The sequence below is a fragment of the Phragmites australis genome, chromosome 20 (assembly GCF_958298935.1).
Source record: "Phragmites australis chromosome 20, lpPhrAust1.1, whole genome shotgun sequence".
Taxonomy (NCBI): Eukaryota; Viridiplantae; Streptophyta; class Magnoliopsida; order Poales; family Poaceae; genus Phragmites; species Phragmites australis.
The window spans coordinates 4,932,633-4,948,671 of NC_084940.1; the positions used below are offsets into that span (position 1 = coordinate 4,932,633).

The 16,039-nt window shown below is 41.0% G+C and overlaps 2 protein-coding genes across 4 annotated transcripts; both read left to right on the top strand.

Annotated features, from left to right (window-relative positions):
• The first annotated feature begins 2,212 nt into the window (after positions 1-2,212).
• Positions 2,213-9,122, top strand: LOC133901391 (uncharacterized). 2 transcript variants are annotated; one of them, XM_062342765.1, is made up of 12 exons: positions 2,213-2,666; positions 3,278-3,435; positions 3,619-3,841; positions 3,931-4,070; positions 4,177-4,382; positions 4,742-4,876; positions 5,206-5,334; positions 5,683-6,074; positions 6,948-7,158; positions 7,328-7,521; positions 7,725-8,221; positions 8,435-9,122. In XM_062342765.1, the coding sequence occupies exons 1-11, from the start codon at positions 2,302-2,304 to the stop codon at positions 7,927-7,929; spliced, it is 2,358 nt and encodes a 785-aa protein (XP_062198749.1). In that variant the 5' UTR covers positions 2,213-2,301; the 3' UTR covers positions 7,930-8,221; positions 8,435-9,122. The 2 variants fall into 2 exon arrangements, with proteins under 2 accessions (XP_062198749.1, XP_062198748.1); XM_062342764.1 differs by having other exon boundaries at positions 8,385-9,121.
• A 3,418-nt stretch (positions 9,123-12,540) lies between these two features.
• LOC133901392 (rhamnogalacturonan I rhamnosyltransferase 1-like) lies at positions 12,541-15,837 on the top strand. Of its 2 annotated transcripts, none has more exons than XM_062342767.1 (8): positions 12,541-13,034; positions 13,467-13,534; positions 13,671-13,759; positions 13,842-14,007; positions 14,107-14,396; positions 14,480-14,684; positions 14,794-14,920; positions 15,215-15,398. In XM_062342767.1, the coding sequence occupies exons 1-8, from the start codon at positions 12,773-12,775 to the stop codon at positions 15,244-15,246; spliced, it is 1,239 nt and encodes a 412-aa protein (XP_062198751.1). In that variant the 5' UTR covers positions 12,541-12,772; the 3' UTR covers positions 15,247-15,398. The 2 variants fall into 2 exon arrangements, with proteins under 2 accessions (XP_062198751.1, XP_062198750.1); XM_062342766.1 differs by having other exon boundaries at positions 12,546-13,034; positions 14,766-14,920; positions 15,215-15,837.
• Positions 15,838-16,039: the final 202 nt, after the last annotated feature.

Sequence of the window (16,039 nt, forward strand, 5' to 3'; positions counted from 1 at the left end):
GTTGAGTTGGTTGCTAGCCATTATGGCAATATTTGACGATGCCAGCACATATACAACAAATCACTGTTAAAATTTATAAAGCGCTCTAGTTTTGCTAGTAGAGGGACGTAAAAGCAAATCTGTTGTGATACAGGGAATCGAGACCATAACACAACACAATAAGTGAGTATATGGTGGAACTAAAATTTATTATCCTGATATATTAAGGATGCGTTTGGTTGGTTAAATAAAGTTGAATGAGATAGGATCATCCTAGATGGATGAGATGTTCCTGAATGAGGTGGTAAAAATAGGTTGTTTGGTTAGCTGTATGTGATGATATATAAATGTGTTTCGTTGGATATATATGATGATATAGGAACATGTTTAGTTATTTAAAAGTTATGTATTATATCCATATATAATTTAATTATTTCATAGAAATAATAATTTTTATATTTATTATTATTAACAAACTATACTAATTAGTACTAATCATTACTAATTCCAGTTAATCATAACTTAAGTTGTCAATAATCATCACTAAATACCTATAATGATAACTAGTTATTGTTAATAACATCTAATTGTAACTAATGTTTGACTAAAAATTCTTAATAACTACTAATAGCCACTAATCATCACTAATTGTAAGTGATTAGCGGAGTTGACATACTTGTATGGGGTCATTCGATTGATTTTATCGTACGGCTTAGTACACCATCTTCTCGGTATATTTTAAGAATACAAACAATCTCATTCTAGATGGAATGATATGATTAAATGAATCAAACAACTGGACTTGCTCAGATCTTGTAAGACCAGTGCATGTATGGGTTGGTTCAACCAACCAAACGGACCCTAAAGGAGTTAGGGTATTTATAGACATACTTCAACCACCCTAGTCTACATTACATTGTGCCCCTGTTTATCAAGATATTCTCAGAATATTCCTGAGGTATTGCAGTCATTGTACCCATACATGACGTATAAATATGTGATTTTACACTTACGTCTCTATAGCCGTCTTTGGCCGGTGATACCTTTGGTACATCGGGCCTTCACCCCCATGGTCGCCATTACCTCAGACTTCTCGTTTTGTATCGGCTGAACCTTCAAACTTGGTTGACTCCTTCGGTAATCTTCGGCCTTCTAAAAGTTTAACCTTCAAACTTCCCTCTTTTTGACCACCCTTCGAATCCATACTTGTGACCAAAGTAGCTCAATAAAAATGCTAGCGTCACATGTTGCTTTTGATTTTTGGGGTTGGTTGAGGTCGGCTTAAGTCAAGGGAAGTCAACGTGGTACCATTTCCCCAATAAAATCATATTGCAGTTGGGAATGTAAATCACGTCCATGCAATAAGGGTGTGATTGGTTGCCTGCATAGGTCTTATCTCTGCATATACCGTATATGCAGTCTGAGAGAAAACATGCTGATCAGAATTATATTTGTTGGAAAGAAGAGTATTTGGTTAGTTGTATTTATCTGGACATGCTAAACTGAATTTTTGTTTGGTTAACTGAATCTGAGACTGCATGAGCAGATGGAAGAATTGAGACTGTGATTGATTACTTACATTAGATAATTTTGTGACACTGGTAAGTGAGTCTCGCCCGTAGGCGTACATTTGCATTCTTCAGGTTAGGTTATAACCATGCATACGAATAAACAAACACGTTTTTCTCATAGATTATACATATCCACCAAATAGAGATTTTCTCTAAAATTATAGATATCCGCTGGACTGGATTGCTCTCGTGCGGGCACCTAATCAGAGTCTAAGTGCAGCCGCAAGGTGTATATTGGACCTTTTCGATTGGGTACTTGGGTTTGAGTTTGCTAAGGCTAGCCCCAACGGCTTCCCTTCGGGGACCAAAATCCTGTCATGAAAGGATTTTTGTTACTTTCAGCGCTCCAACGGTTTCCCTTCATGGTTTCCTTCATGACAGGATTTTCAGGGTCATTCCTTTCAGGTCAGGATTCTCTCTCCTTTTTTTTCGTGATTCTTCTCGAAGAGAAACTGTTGAAGATAAGAGAAAATAAAGGAAATGAGAACAAAGAAAGGAATCGAAAAGGTAATAAAATGAAAAGAATATGTTTGATGATGGTCTAACGAAGGTTGTATACTCGTCAATCCCTTTAACGGCTCACTGGGCTGAGAATATGAATTGGTCCACGCTAAAACCCCGTAGAAACCCCGGCTCAGCCCACTCCCTCGCTCACTCCCCGGCTCAGCCCACTCCCTCGCTAGCGGCTACCAATACGGAACTACCCCTCCGCTGCGAACTGCGACATCCAAACCATCAAACCGGCGCGGCGATGCTCCGCCGGCGCCCGCGCCTCCGCGCGTTCCTCCGCCTCTTCGCCACCTCCTCCTGCCGCCGCAGCTCACGCCTCCCCTCGCAGCCGCACCTCCCGGACCCCGCCGCTTTCCCGCTGCCGCCGGTGGCGAAGAAGGTCCCCTTCACCGTGTCGGCGCACGGGAGGTCGTGGAGCGACCCCTACCACTGGATGCGCGACACCTCCGACCCCGATCTCGCGGCGCTCCTCGCCGCAGAGAACGCCTACGCGGACGCCTTCGTCGGCGCGGCCCGCGGCGGCGGCCTCCGTGCGCGCCTCGCGGCCGAGATGCGCGCGCGGCTGCCCCCGTCCGTCGCGTCCCCGCCTCAGCCTTGGGGCCCCTGGTCAGTATCACGCTGCGTCGTTGTTCCGTTGGTGTGTGGCTTGGAATGTATTCATGTGGCTTTGTAAATTGGCGATGGTTTCATGTTGTTAGTCTAGTAGTGTGATTTTTGAGCCTGTGTAGCTATTCTAGCTTTGGTTTGGCATGCCATTGTTGATACAAGATTTTGCAATTCAACAGTTTAGTTCTTCTAGTAGCATTACGGCTGTTTTTTAATGCTTGCGCTGCAGTAGCGTTTTATGATTCTGATGGAAGAAGTTTTCAGTTTGTTTGGTTAATTCTGGGAGTTGGAATGTTGAGATGGTATCTAAATTTCAATTCCCACAACACGGCACGCTGGCATTGTCTGAATTTGGCCCAAGGTCCTGCATACGCTGATTCTTTTCCCCTATGTACATCTGATTGGAAATGTAGCCTTTAATGTATCTCTTTGTGTTTTTGAATTGTATATTATGTTAGGTCTCGACTCTTAATTTCAGAGCCGCACTATTTATACATGAATTAATGACACAGTACATCAAGTTTCATAGTTTCTACTTGAATGAACAGTTGAACTTGCGCATCATAAATCTAGAGGTAGAACTTATAATATAACTTGTTTTTCGGAACCAGGTTGTATTACCAGTATGTTCCAGAAGGAAAGGAATACCCTGTTTTGTCCAGGAAGTTGAGGCCCTCTGGTGGTCTAGCAGGAGCTCTGCTTGATTACCTTTCTGGTTCAGAGAAGGAGCAAGTGTTGCTTGACTGGAATGAGGTTGCAGAAAGAATTGGTATGTGCTAAATTTACACATGCTTAACAGATTCAAGTCTTGACCTGATTATTTTGCTCTTGCAATTAATTTTTGGGCATTCCTTATTTGCTCCTATATACGGATATTCGAAATGAGGATGTTTCCATTTCTTGGCTATGTAAATTGTAAACTTATCATTTCGTAATTTTGGATCTTATGTAGGTTATGTGCACATTGGCAGTTGTCGGATCTCTCCAGATCATAGGCTCCTTGCTTATACAGTCGATACATCTGGGGGTGAACTATTTTCCCTTGAAGTGAAAGATCTTCAGTCTAAGCATGTCATTTTTAGTTCACCAGACAAGGGAATAGTTAGTTTAGCATGGGCTCGCAACAGTGAAAGTTTATTTTACACTGTCTGTGACGAGACTCTACGTCCTAACCAGTAATTTCCCTTCCATTAAAGGCGGCATATATACGAAGCTTGAACAATTTGGATCATTTTTCTGTTTTTGATATGCTCACATCTGACAGGGTTTTCTGTAAGAAGTTGCAATCAGACGAAGCGGGGTTTCTAGTTTTCACAGAGAAAGATGTAAACTATTGCGTGGATATCACAAGCACAAAAGATTTTAAGTATATCACTGTCAATTCTAACACAAGAACATCATCTGAGGAAGGTTTTTTTCCCAAAGATTTACAACTCCAAATGTACATTGCACACTGACACTACTTCTCCCTTTTGCACATATATTTCTTATCTTGTGCTTATGTGGCTGCAGGTTTATGTGATGGAGTCTGATAATGTAAGAGAAGGGTTATGGCCTATAAGGAAACGTGCTGGGAAAGTGCAGTACTTTTTGGAGCATCACAATGGTTTTTTCTACATCCTTACCAATGCTCCCTTAAAAGATACTGAACCAGCAACTGAAGGCTACTATCTGGCCAGGAGTAGAGCTGAAAAGTCACTGGTGGATAAATGGCAGGTCTCTGTCTCTCCCGATCCCTTGCTCATGCCGGGTAGTGTGGTTTGCAGGTGGCTTTAGTCCGATATTGGAAGTTGAAAATATATTTGTAGAGTTGGATCACGGACTAGATATGTAGGCAGTGCTTATTAATTTAGTAACATTAAGATATCTTATTCGGTAGCATTGACATCTTCAATATCAAAAGATGCTGATCACATCCGCCTTTGAAATACACGAGTTTGATACAGTCCTTTATAGTATGGGTAAATCACTATTATGGACTGTAAGCATTTTTTTAATATGCATTCAATTTCATTCTTATATGAAATTAAGGTCATACTTTTTTTATTAAGTTGGTGCTCTATGCCTATTTCTAGACCGTGGCGCACCCTGGGTCAGACTGCACCATTCAGGATATGGATATTTTTCATGATAATTTAGTCTTCTTTCTTCGAAAAAATGGGGTTCCTCTGTTTTGCTCCATCGATATGCCAATTGATGTTGACTTTCAGGTATATTTTCTGTGCCATGTATCATGTAACCTTTGTAATGTCGTTTGTCTGTACTGAGATAGAACTTTTAGACATTTGATTTCAGCTGCCTTAGACCATAAATTTAGTGATTTAGTTAACAAAAACATCTATTGCAAGCATTGACTTATCTGGAACTGTTTAACTTCATTAATCACAGTTATGGATTATAAATTGTATTTTCATTTTTGTTATACAGACTATTCATTCTCCTTGGTTGTTCCTATATGCACCAAGTCTTTGAACGACCTGTGAATTCCAAGTCTTCTTAGAGTGATGAGTTTGATTTAGTACATTTATGGATCCTGCAGGAGCCAAAGGAACTTTGTGATCTCGATCCATGGTTTTTCCCAGTACCATCAAACTTATGCAGCATCGTTCCTGTATCCAACAATGATTTCATGTCATCTACTTATCGTCTGGTTGTTTCATCGCCTGTGGTACAACATTCAAGCTTTTACTGAACTTATCTATGTGAAAAGTGATTTTCTTATACTATGTTCATTCATGTTATCATTAGCCCTATTTTCTTGATTTCCAGGATCCCATGCTACCATTTACATTATAGAACATAGAGCCCAGGAAAATTCTGTTGTACACTCACAGCGATGTACGGTTTCACTTACCATGCAATTGGATGTATTTCATAAAACCGTACAGCTAAACAACAGTTTTCAATCATTTTAAACTGGCTTCTTATTATGTTAATTAAGCAATGTATCGCGCAGTACAGGCTTGCACATTAATTAAGTTTTGATCCCATATATCTTCAAATTTGAATGCTGCAGATTCCAGACTTAACCGTGGACTATGACATGACAAAGAAGACATTCAACATCCTTCATCAAGAGGAAGTGTCTAGCATTTCTGCAAGTCTAGGCACTGTTGGTTTGCAATCTAATGTTTCAAGCATCCAACAAAATCTGCAGCTTGTTGAAAATTCACAAAGTTGGAGTGATCTTTCCGAGCTATTTTCATGTAAAAGGGTCGAAGTTATTTCACATGATGGTGTTTCAATACCTTTACTGATCCTGTATTCACGGGAAGCACACCATCATGGAGAATCACCTGGGATCTTATATGGCTATGGAGCTTATGGAGAAGATTTGGATAAAAGCTGGTGTTCTGAGAGGTTAAGTCTCCTCGCTCGAGGTTGGGTTCTTGCATTTGCAGATGTTAGGTACTTACAGAACTTCACTCCCCACCATATTTCAGAATTTCTTAGTTCATCTTGTTGCAACTTTTGAAGCTTTGCCTCTTCATTTTATAGAAAGATTATTTGACAAGCAAACCATCATACCTGCATGTGGCTGGGAGCTACTACCTCTGTTCTTTTTTACTTGTTGTTTAGGACATTGGCATGGTCTCCAAAGCATCCCTTTGATCGTTTCTTCATCTAAGCATTTGTTATTGAAATTTATCCAAAACATAATCATTTGAAAGTATCTTGCACGACGAATCTACTTAATATCATTTTCATGTGACAAATCTTCATACTTTTATGTATATTAGTGGTCAAAGTTTATAAAGTTTGACTGCACATATCCCTAAATGACATCTATTTGAGAACGGAGGTAGTACTAAAAGCCCACAATAAAATATCTAGATCAAGTTATCCACTAAATCTTGTAGTATTACGAATTTTTAACCGGAGTTTCTTTGAAAGACATTAGTTACTAGCTTATGGATGTAATGGTTGTCCATCTCGGGCAAAGATGTGTGATTTACTATCATGGCATAGAGTAGGTTCCTAATCCAACAATCCCTGTCACAGGGGTACTGGCCAGAATTCTGAAAGCTAGCTATTTTGAGGTCATGAAATTCTAGCTTTTCGTCCAGAGTTGCTTGGAGGTGTGAATAGCCGCATGTAGTCTGGCTAAGCTGGCAAGTTGTACGTGGCATGGTACAACCTGCCATTATCAAGCATGCTCTGCATTAAGAACATAAGACTAGCATTCTATTCATTTTCTTTTGAGATAATTATTATTTGTATTGATACAAAGCATTGTATTTCATGATTAGACACTGTAAATTCTTGAGCCTAATCATGTAGGGGTGGAGGGGATCTATCATGGCATCTGGCAGGAACAAAAGCTAACAAGATAAATTCAATTCATGATTTTGCTGCATGTGGTATGCATCTCATCAAGGAAGGATTTGTTCACAAAAATCGTCTTTGCGCTATAGGCTGTAGTGCTGGTGGTCTGCTGGTGGGTGCATCCATTAATATGCTTCCAGATTTATTTTCTGCTGCAGTTCTCAAGGTAAACCAATGAGCACAGTTACACGTACAAGTTCTTGGGCGAGTAAATAGATTCATTTCATACAGGGATTTTCCATGCCTTTTCTCTTCTCTCCCTACCTATGCCTCTGCCGGTAATTACTGTGTCCGGGCTTTCATTTATCATTAACCTGTATTTATGCTTAAAACAGGTCCCTTTTCTTGATTTCTGCAACACAATGTTGGATCCTACTTTACCTCTCACTGTCTTGGACTACGAAGAATTTGGTGACCCTAATATCCCAGCTGAATTTGATGCAATATGTAGTTATTCTCCTTATGATAACTTATCTCCTGGGGTATGCTATCCACCGGTCCTGGTGACCACATCGTTTAATGATACAAGGTTTTGCCCTAGTCTATCCATTCTACTCTTGAGAAGCTTTTACAGACTTCATGGATCATATGTATATACTTGTTCCATGCTAACTGTAAACACATGTTTTTTACTATTATTCTTCCTATCAGCTCAGAGCTTATTGTCAGGCTTTCTTAGTTGAACATCATTAGTTTTCTTGTCAGTTCTTCATTTCCTTGTTTGTTCGGCAGGGTAGGAGTTTGGGAAGCTGCTAAGTGGGTTGCAAAAGTGAGAGATATCACATGCACGTCCTGTTCTCGGTCAGTTGTTCTCAGAACTAATATGCAAAGTGGTCATTTTGGTGAGGGTGGGCGCTTCATGCGTTGTGATGAGACAGCCTACGAGTATGCATTTCTCATGAAGGCTTTGGGGATGGATGGCATAGCTATGACATAGTTAACTCACGCTCAAGGCTTTTCAAACAATAGAGTTTATGCGACTCAGAAAGCAAAAACTGAGATCATTAGCTTTTGTGATCTGTATCACAATGGATAAGATTGCATCCACATAATTATTGATTAAAGAGCCTCTAATGGAAGGTGATGCGCACTTGAAGTGTTCTGTTTGACTTTTCATAGGCAATTTGTGGGTTCCTGCATTGTAGATTATCAGCTTGTGCTTTCATGATAGCACAGTTGGATGCTGTCCATTAATAGGGCGAAGGACGAAGGGTTCTCCATCAATTAAGGTCAGTAACCAAGAGTCCTTGATATAGTTGCATTAGTACAAGTCTTGCTAGAACAATAGAAAACGTGGTATCTAGCATTCTGATTGTCTAGGAATTCTCTCGGTTATAACATGTTTTGTTCATATACAACTGCTCGTATCAAACCAGATGTTTTCTTCTACAGAAACCAATCATCATAAATTGTGATCAAGTTGGCCTGTTGCTCTACCGTAGTATGCGATGCTGGCTGAAGATCCTGACAGTGCTAGATATGGAGCTATTGGGCAAATAAATTCTTGAGCATGGATGCTGGTTTTGACTTCTACTTCATGTGCCAGGTTAGTGTATGTTGCTTTCTTCTCTTTGGCTCATCTGACGGATCATATGTTCTTTTATACTATCCTTAAATTATGATCAGTTTACATGTCACATGCTTATGTACTTTTTCTTGTGTGTGATCTTTTAAACCTACATATGTCAAGTGCAACATTACAGAGTACACGATGACTTCTTAAAAGTTAAAACGTATTGAGCGCAGTTCTCTGAGCTTATCCTAGTCCCCGTTTGTATTATACATATGTCCATATTGTCCAGTGCAACAATACAAAGTAAATGATGACTATCTGAAACGTACTGAGCACATTTCTCTGCGAAAATGCTAGTTTAAGATTGCACTTTCCATAGTGCTTCAATTATTTAGGCTTGTAATGCACGGTGCTCGCACCAATAAGTACCAGTTGGTGCACATGGGTTCGTGATAGAAACAACTGTCATGCCTAGAATATTCTATAGTTAGCAAGTCCCAAAGCTCCAATTGCGCGAAGTTCAATTTGTCCTTATTTTTTTGAAACCATAATTTGTCCTTGTTTTGTCAAATATGAGTTACCCAGGATTCTTCTGCACGGATATGCTTTTAACCTTTTAGTTACTCCCATAACCTTCTGAGCAGGGTTCAAGTTACTGACCGGAGCTCGGTTACCGAGATCCGGTGGTAACCGAAAATGCGTGATAACCGCGGTTACCGGTCAAAAATTCAAAAAAATTCGGAGAAAATTTATTTGGCAAAATTTGAAATTTGGAAAAAAAAGTCGCGATTTTAGCCGTTCGGTAACCGCTCGGTTTTGGTCGGTTACCGAGCGATTTTCTCGCATTTTTGAATTGGTCGGTTACCGAGCAGTTTGGGTTGGTAACTGCTCGGTTTTCTCGATTTATCGAGCGGTTTTATCGAATTTCAGCGTAGTTCAACAAAAAATCCAAAAAGGGCTCAACCTTGTAAAATCAATAATTAATTCATCTGAGCTTCAAATCAAGTGAAACAAATTTTGTTGGTTTCCTTGTAACATGATCTACATGATAAAAGTATTTATACTTATAAAAAAGTTCAAATTTTTCTGTGAGAAATTGTATTTGTTAAACCAAGTTAAATACATAGTTTACTCTTTGCTAATCCAAAAATCATGAAACTAATTTTGTTAGTCTTCTTACATGATCCTATGTCTTTTAAAAATACATGAACTCATGAATTAGTTATTGTAATATGCATGATTGTGTAAATATGTTGTGACTAAATTAATTCATAACTGACCCATCACACCTTAAAAATTAGTGAAACCACTTTCATTAGCTTATTTATACTATGATTTACGTAGGAAAAATAATAGTAGACATGAAAAAGTTAATTACAGTGCTGTTTCTTAACATATTCACTTTATGCTTGTGAACTTTGTAAAAATCATAGAGAATTTAATAAAACTCTAAATAAAGTGAAATCAATTTTAAAGATTCTCTTAAAATACGTTTTACAAGAAAAATATGTGTTTGCATGTTACACTTTTCTTTAATGTGAGTTAATAACTGAGCCGCACGTTTTAATTTTTTTCATTTTTTTCAAACTTTCTCCCTATAGAATATGATGCAAACAATATTATTTTTGAATTTTTTTTTTCACAGAAGGTCTTACAATTGTGTCTAGTTTTTTTTAAGATTTTTTTTTGAATTTTTTTTATTTTTTTTTTCAAATTTTTTGAATTCAAATTTCGGTTACCGTTCGGTTTCTGAAACCGGACCAAACTGAGAAGGTCAATAACCGCGATTTTTGGGCGGTTACCGACGCATTTGTGAACCGTGCTTCCGAGCGTTTGTCACTCCACAGTGCTTCCAAACCATGTTGCAGATTGTGGTAGTATGTATCGGGCACCTCTACCGAGTGCTTGAAGGTCCTCTAAGGCTAGCCCTAATGGCTTTTCTTCGGGGATCAAAATTCCGTTGTAAAGGGATTTTCGTTCCTTTTAGCGCTCAACGGTTTCTCTTTACGGTTCCTTTCACGACGGGATTTCAAGTTCATTTCTTTTAGGATGAGATTCTCTCTCCTTTCTCTTCCCGATTTCCCTCGAAGGGAAGCTGTTGGAGATAATAAAAATAAAAGGAATGGGAATGGGAATCGGAAAGGGAACGAAATGAAGGAAATATAGTTGGAGATGGTCTAAGCCTCTAGCCAACTCTGAATCATATCTAAAGTAAAATATCTGAATCTGAGTGCTGGTTGGTGTTCGAGTTCAATCTTAACTTCGTTGGAGGATGCAATGAATTGCCTCTGAATCTGAGTGCTCGTCTACTCCTTGTTTCACTTGGTTCCATGATTTTATCATGCACGCATGATGACACCAGGTTTCGTAAGCTCCGTGCCCACCCGCCTGCTGCCATGGGCGAGGACTAGACATTTTCAGTTGAGAAATGCGAATGTGTGGTATTGAAGTGCCGGTGCGGTTGGGGAATGGGGATGGCCACGGGACTCAAGTGGTTGGTCGATTTGATGATTATATTAGGCAGGCACGTAACGTTTCCATCAGATTGGACACGGTACAATAATATAGCATCGGTGGTTGTAGACCTAGGGCGGATCCAGGGGGGCCAGGCGCACTGGAGCCTCCTACACATTTTTAGCATAGAAGAGGAAGAAAAAGAGGCAGAGCCCCCCTATTTGTTGGCCTTGGATCCGCTGATGAGATTAGCTACTTTGCTTCTCGTTCTCACCTGCTTCTGGCTCCGCTCCATAGCCTATATACGTTTGCTTGGTGAAGACGCCCGGCCGTGGTGGTTGATATCGCTAGGTCTGTGATGCGATTATTGATCTTCGTTGGTGTGCGTGCTAATTATTCTGTTGCTATCATTAACTTGCGCCTAACGGTTGTTATGATCTATGTACGTGGATCCTTAACCTCCTTTGTGCTAGTGGTGATGCACTGTGGCACAAAGGGACCAAGAAGTACTGGTAAACGCCAATAGAAGCAAGCGGCAACCAAGTAGATTAATGAGCCATCCGATTCATCGTCTGCTGCTCCGCCGCGCCTGTGGAGCGCCAAGGCATTTCATTTCGTGTCGTTTGTTGCCTTGTGATGTCTGATCGTGCTTGGACGTTATCTAACAATCCCGAGAATTTCCAAGTAGGTTCAGAGTTTCTGCACTTGATGCGAGAATTTCCAAATATTTCTCTCTTCGTTATCTAACGTAATCGGACATCTACTAAACCTTACGCCCTTATGTTAATTGCGATGTCGCGTGCCAATGCTAATGCGAATAAAGCCTTGATAAAATGTGGTTAACAAACAAGAATCTTCCCTGTTGGTGTTGAGACCACAGCTCTACCGCTGTTGCTTCAATCCATTTCCAGTTTTGATAGCACGACATAGTGATGCCGTTGCGAGAAGAATCATTTCGGTTTCGTTAAGGAAACCACTTGCCCATTACGAACGCAGCCAAAATTTAGCAACTGAAATTTGGCAAACCTCATTTCCTCTAAAAAGAACGTCTTATCCTACAATGCATTCCTGATCTGAGGGGGCTCTGCTTGGCCGTTTTCAAGTTGAAGTGAGAGCATATTCCCTCTCTTCTTTTTTTGACCCTTCTCCATCTGAGGTTCCACGTCGTCGATCCTGGAGATCCTGTCCGTCCACTTCGTCCATGGACGTTTTAGATGGGCACCGTGTTCTTGCACTAAAGCTGCCCCACAGACATTTGCCATTTCAGTATCTTCTATCTCAGCTAAAAAAGAAAGTAGTATTTCCTATACTCTTCATCAGGTTAAATACATTCTGACGTGTGGGCTATAGGTTACGCCCTGCCCCACGTGCCAGTGCCACCAGTCACCCATCATAGATGACTTTGAGTCTTCGACGACACTCTTCCCATTCTTACTGTTCCACTGACATATGGGGCCCAGCCATTGGACTTCTTCTAGTGGTTCATAGTCTCTGTCCACGCAGGTCGTCTCCTTCTGTACGGACATGCCCCGTGATGCCGTGTGCATACAAATAAGACAACCTGGGCGACCACACGCGCACGCTTTGACACGCCGCCTCGTCGCCGCCGGGGGCCGTCGCAGCTGCACGGCGACACGGCCACATCACCGTTCGACGCCGCGCGTGTGTTGGCAAAAAGCCAACAATCATTAAGGCAAAGAGCACAGAGAGAGATAGAGAAGACAGAGAACTAAATCTTTGATCACGCGAGATTGCAAGAACCTTCACCATTCAGGCGGCCTAGGAGGGAGGTGGATTCGCCGCCCCGGATGAGATGGGCGGTGGCGGCGGGAAGGCCGAGAAGGCGCGGCGGTCGGCGCGGGTGAGGCTGTGGGTGGCGCGCTCGAGCACCGTACTGCTATGGACCTGCGTGGTGCACTTCGCAGCCTTCCGGGAGCTGTGGGCGCTGAGCGTGCTCACGGTGTGGCCCGGCTGCCTCACTCAGCCGCACGTCGTGCAGCAGCTGTCGGAGGCGGTGGCTATGGCGGACGGCGGCGACAGGGGGGCAGCGCGCGCAGTCGTGCTTCCGCCGAAGAGTAAGTTGACCGTTTCTTGGTTCTTTCCTTTTTTTGATTGGGAATATTTGCGCATCAGCCTTCCGTTCTTTCTTTGGTTCGGAATATGCGAGCTTTTTTTTTTCTTTGCTCCTCTTTTGAGAATTTTGATTAGTTTAAATCATGTTCTCCAAAAAAAACGGAAAGAAAGGAAGAACTTTGGATTCTTTAGTGTTTCCAGTTTCAGTTGCAGTGTATTTGATCTATTGTTTTTGTGCACAAGTCTCGGGGGTTATTTCCAGTCCAATTCAGTTCCGTGCTCGTTTTGTTTAGTCACCAATCAATTTGCTGGATTAACTCAGCGGAATGATTCGTTTAACCAGTCCATGTATTTTCATGAGTCCCTCTACGAATTATATCAAGACAGTAGCAATAACATGTCCATTCAATTGATTTGATCGATACTACGTTCAGGAATCTACAAGAACAATGGCTATCTGGTGGTTTCCTGCAATGGTGGACTTAACCAGATGCGAGCAGCTGTAAGTACTGTGTATCAAAATGTGAATACATCTGTCAAGAGTTTATAACTTTATATTTCTGAATTTTTGTTGTTAAAATACTGAAACGTAAGCCTTAAAGTTCAACTTTTTTTTCTTTCTTTTTCTTGTGAAACAGATTTGTGACATGGTGACGATTGCAAGATATTTAAACGTCACTCTTATAGTACCAGAGTTGGATAAAACTTCATTTTGGGCTGATCCTAGGTGATAATTTCTTTCTTCATTTACTGCAATTCACTTTCAGTTGCCCTGAGTTTTAACTTAATTCTGGTGCTTCTTTTTACAGCGAGTTCCAAGATATATTTGATGTGGATTACTTCATAGCATCACTAAGAGACGAGGTCCGAATACTGAGACAACTGCCTCCGAGGCTGAAAAGAAGAGTTGAAATGGGATTTATTCACTCCATGCCGCCCATCAGTTGGTCTGATATCTCATATTACCATCATCAGGTTTGCTTGCATCTCCCTTTTTCGTTGACGCAACATCATGAACTGAAAATCATATCCGAAACCAGGTGAAGATTGTAAGTGTTTATTTGGGGAAAACAGATTCTACCACTGATAAGGAAGTACAAGGTCCTTCACCTGAACAGGACTGATTCTCGTCTTGCAAATAATGGCTTACCCATGGAGATTCAGAAACTGAGGTGCCGTGTCAACTTTGCTGCATTGAGATTTACCCCTGAGATAGAAAAGCTGGGCAGGCGTCTGGTTCAAGTTCTTCGTCAGAATGGACCTTTTGTGGTTCTTCACTTGCGGTATGAGATGGACATGCTCGCCTTCTCTGGGTGCACACATGGTTGCAGCAACGAGGAGGCTGAAGAACTCACAAGAATGAGGTACTTCAATCTCCTCCAAAATTTTCTCAAGCAAGTTTTGTAATCTGTTAACAAATGAATTAATCCTGTTTTGAACTCGGAAGATATGCTTACCCATGGTGGAAGGAGAAAGTGATTGACTCCAATGCGAAGAGGAGAGACGGGTTGTGTCCACTGACGCCAGAGGAGACTGCAATGGTATTGAAGGCGCTCGGCATTGATCCCAGTTATCAAATATACATTGCTGCAGGTGAAATATATGGTGGGCAAAGAAGAATGGCTGCCCTTACCTCAGCTTATCCCAATGTGGTGAGTTTTATATCTTCGATGCTACTTCACTCTTATCATGCCTTCTGTTTGTAAAATCTCTTTGTTATTGGTGATCATCAGGTAAGAAAAGAGACATTATTGCTTTCAGATCTCAGGCTTTTCCAGAACCATTCTTCCCAAATGGCAGCATTGGATTATATGGTATCCTTGGAAAGCGACATTTTCATGCCCACTTATGACGGTAATATGGCAAAAGTTGTTGAAGGTCATCGCAGGTACTTGCCAAGTTCCAATGCTCCATAGATCTTATATGCAATGAACATTTTTCTAGAAGCAAAAAGTTCCCTAGTTCTAACTTTTACAACAAAGGCTCCATTTCAGTTTCGTGATAGTAGTAACTAATACCTGAAATCTTTGATAAGGTGTTTTTTTTTTGCATTATTTCTTAGTAATAAGTATGTTTGTAAGGTGAAACTAGAGGTATCCCAATAGTGTGTCTGAATGAACCTCTTGCTAATTTTTCATTCAAGTGCTGATGGCATCATATCTCATTGTTCATATGAGCACAGATATTTGGGGTTCAAGAAGACGGTACTGCTAGATCGGAAGCTTATTGTTGAGCTCGTTGATCAGTATAAAAGCGGCACGTTGAGCTGGACCGATTTCTCGTTTGCTGTCAAGGCATCACATAATGGCCGCATGGGCGAACCGTCTAGGAGGCAGGTGATCCCTGACAAACCTAAGGAAGAGGATTACTTCTATGCGAACCCTCACGAGTGTTTGCACCAACCAGATGACCTCCCAGGCTTGTGATACCCGCAGTATATCACACTTTACAGGACTGTGAAAGACTATACTTCAGATTGAATCGGCAATAACTGGAGGCCCCGTTTGTTCTGATGAACAAGCATATGAGAAATAAAGGGCCTCATTCGGTTAGGTGATTATTAGATACAGATTGGCGACATGATTCTCCCATTCTTTTTTGTTCAAAATAAGCAATCTTTATTTTTGGTTTGTACAGATAAAGTTAGCATGAATTGGAACGAGTTAGAGGGGTAGAAATTTATTTTTCTAGTTGTTCCTAATTGAGCTCGTATGCTATGCATATACATACTGAGTATAGTAAAAACTCAAAAACTTCACTGTACAATTGGGTACTTGAGTTAGTGTTACAGGTGTTTGTTCTATCCGTCAAGTTTGTTCAAGCCACTGATAGCAGTAGTTCTCTCGGATTCAAGCCACTGACTTGATGACTTCTCCGCAAGCAAGGTCGTATGTGCAGTAGCACTCGTGCATCGGTGCATGTGCTAGTTTCGTCTCAGATGTGTGTATCTGCATGACAAGAAATATTGGTAACAAGGAGTGTTCTTTGTGAGGTCAACCACTTTAGC

Excerpts from the sequence above, each read along its gene's own strand:
- LOC133901391 (XM_062342765.1), top strand. The coding sequence starts at position 2,302 with ATGCTCCGCCGGCGCCCGCGCCTCCGCGCGTTCCTCCGCCTCTTCGCC. Across the intron at positions 6,075-6,947 it reads CTTGCATTTGCAGATGTTAG|GGGTGGAGGGGATCTATCAT; the intron begins GTACTTACAGAA and ends CTAATCATGTAG. Across the intron at positions 7,522-7,724 it reads ACATCGTTTAATGATACAAG|GGTAGGAGTTTGGGAAGCTG; the intron begins GTTTTGCCCTAG and ends TTTGTTCGGCAG.
- LOC133901392 (XM_062342766.1), top strand. The coding sequence starts at position 12,773 with ATGGGCGGTGGCGGCGGGAAGGCCGAGAAGGCGCGGCGGTCGGCGCGG. Across the intron at positions 13,535-13,670 it reads TTAACCAGATGCGAGCAGCT|ATTTGTGACATGGTGACGAT; the intron begins GTAAGTACTGTG and ends CTTGTGAAACAG. Across the intron at positions 14,685-14,765 it reads CCTCAGCTTATCCCAATGTG|GTAAGAAAAGAGACATTATT; the intron begins GTGAGTTTTATA and ends GGTGATCATCAG.